Raw genomic sequence first — 2423 nt, forward strand, 5'->3', positions numbered from 1 at the left:
TCTCCTTCCCCAGCTATCGAGCTCCTCCGAGCGCCCGTGCCTGGGCCGGACCCTCTCTCTGTGGGGGATGGGCCAGGAGTGCCCGCCTGTGCCCGCCGCTGCGGGCCTCGGGAGCTCGGGGAGCCCCGATATGTGGGTGTGGGCTAGAGAGCGGCCCCAGAGGCTGCTCCAAAGAGTGCCGGGCCGAGAAGCGAAGGCTAGAGGGGGAAGGCCAGGCCGGGAGCCCCGCAAGCAGCCTGTGGTTGGGTGGTTCCGATGGGTGCTCGTCAGGGCGGGGGCCGGTTCAGAGCCGGCCAAGAAGGCGTTTGCCCCCGCCCCGGGGCTTTGGCGTCTTATCTGGGGGACCCCCGAGACGGTGGTGTTCCGGAGCCCCAAACTGAGAGGGCTGGAGCGGCCGGAGTGACGGGTGCCCGAGCGGCAGCCTCTGACCGGGGCGGCCCCGTTTCCTGTATCAAATGAGAGAATTAGACCCAGCTCCGGGGCTCACCGTGTCTGGACGGCTTCCCCAGCCCTTAGACGGGCCGGCCTGCGGGTGGACAGACAGTGGCCGCGCTGACCCTCCGATAGCCCAGGAGGATTCCCACCTGAAGCCTCTGCCCTCGGCCGGGCCGGAGCCCAGCCTGCCCCCGGGACCGAAGCCCCCTTTGAGGTCGCCCAGAGCCGCAGCTCTTACCTGCAGGAAGCCTGGGCCATAGGAGGGCTCCAGGGGGAGGCTTCGGCCTTGGAGGCCTGAGACAGCGATGGCGAACCTTTAGCGGCCGAGGCCCAAAGTGCCCCTTCCCACCCCCACCGCCCCAGGGAGGCAGGAAGTGCTCCCATTGGCTGCTGGGCAGAGGGTGGGAGGGGGGAGGGGAGCCACCCCCTGGGTCACCAGCTTGGCCCCGGGGCATCCTCTCCCCCCATTTCTACCCTTGATCTCAGAATCACTGTCTCAGCCGGGCAGTTGGGATGAATGACTTGCTCAGGGCCACACATCTAGGAAATGCCGCAGGCCCTCCCCTCTTGAGCCTCAGCCCCCATTTCTGCATGGGAGGAAGCTGAGGTTGTTCCTGGGGTCTGGGTGGCCCTCTGAGCCGTGGCTGGGGGAGGGGAGGCGGTGCCCCTCGGGCCTTTGGCCCGCCACGGCCCTCACCCCTCTCGCCCCGCAGGCTGGATCCTCATCGACCGGTGTGGGAAGCACTTCGGGACGATCCTCAACTACTTACGGGACGGAGCCGTGCCGCTGCCCGAGAGCCGCCGGGAGGTGGAGGAGCTGCTGGCCGAAGCCAAGTACTACCTGGTCCAGGGCCTGGTGGACGAGTGCCAGGCGGCCCTGCAGGTGGGTGCGCGGCCTCCCGGGGCCGCGGCCGGGCCGGAGGAGGAGCAGAGCGGGATGCCGGGAGCCGGCAAAGGCCCCGCAGTGCAGAGGAGCTCCCAGGCCGCTCCCCGACAGTCGCCGCAGGGCAGCTGGCCCAGGAGCGCGGCCCGCCTCGGCATGCGCGGCGTCTTGGCTTTTTTAGAATTTTCTCCCCTTCCCCCCCCCCCCCCCCAGCACGGGGCTAGCCTGGGGGGTTAAGTGACTTGCTCAGGGTCATCCAGCTAGGCAGTGTCAGGCCAGACTTGAACCCAGGACCTCCCATCTCCCGGGCTGCTGCCCCGAGGCACCCGCGCAGCTCCCTCTTCATGGTGTTCTGAGGCCCCTCCAGAGACAGCCGTGAGGCCGGCCGTCCGGGGGGCTGTGCTCAGGGCGCCTGTCGTTCCGCAGAACAAAGACTCGTACGAGCCCTTCTGCAAAGTGCCCGTCATCACGTCCTCCAAGGAGGAGCAGAAGCTCATCGCGACGTCCAACAAGGTAGGGCTGCAGCGGCCTCCCCCCCCCCCGAGGGTCCCACGTGCCTGAGGCCAGGCTGGAACTCGGGGCCTCCCGGCTCCTGGCCCCGCACCCGGCCATTTCCAGCGCAGAAGGCTGCGTGGCTTTCCTGGGGTCCCGGAGCCATCCACTGTCTGGGGCTGGATTCGAACTCGAGGCCTCGGGACCCCAGGCCGCACTCCCTCCTTACCCTCCTCCCCCCGGGGGCCCACACTCCAAATCCCCCTCCCCGGCCAGCCTCGAGCCGGGCATCTGTGCATCGTCGTCTTGTCTTTCTTTCCCCGCAGCCGGCGGTGAAGCTGCTCTACAACCGCAGCAACAACAAGTACTCCTACACCAGGTAGGCCCCTCCGAGCCTGGGCACGTGGCGGCACGACCTGAACTCGGGGCCTTGAGCCTCTGTGCGGCACGACTGCAGCCCTCCTCCCCTTCTCGGGGCTGAGCCTTGGAGCGCCGGGGGCAGGGGCAGGCCCGGGGCAGAGGCCAGGGAGAGCCGCTCAGAAGGGCCCCATGGAGCCCCGAATCAGAGGCTCCGTCCCTTCACCCCAGGTCACCCTGTTGGGTTCTGGGGTCT

The 2423-nt window shown here is 68.8% G+C and overlaps 1 protein-coding gene across 1 annotated transcript; it reads left to right on the plus strand.

Moving 5' to 3' along the window:
- Positions 1 to 255: 255 nt before the first annotated feature.
- Positions 256 to 2189, plus strand: LOC123256187 (BTB/POZ domain-containing adapter for CUL3-mediated RhoA degradation protein 3-like; the record flags this gene model as incomplete). The annotated part of the gene is made up of 4 exons (XM_044684866.1): positions 256 to 448; positions 1149 to 1318; positions 1745 to 1831; positions 2137 to 2189. Coding segments are annotated over exons 1-4 (503 nt in total), but the record flags the coding sequence as incomplete, so codon positions are not given.
- Between the last annotated feature and the right edge of the window lie 234 nt (positions 2190 to 2423).

Source organism: Gracilinanus agilis, unplaced genomic scaffold (assembly GCF_016433145.1).
Source record: "Gracilinanus agilis isolate LMUSP501 unplaced genomic scaffold, AgileGrace unplaced_scaffold56786, whole genome shotgun sequence".
NCBI lineage: Eukaryota > Metazoa > Chordata > Mammalia > Didelphimorphia > Didelphidae > Gracilinanus > Gracilinanus agilis.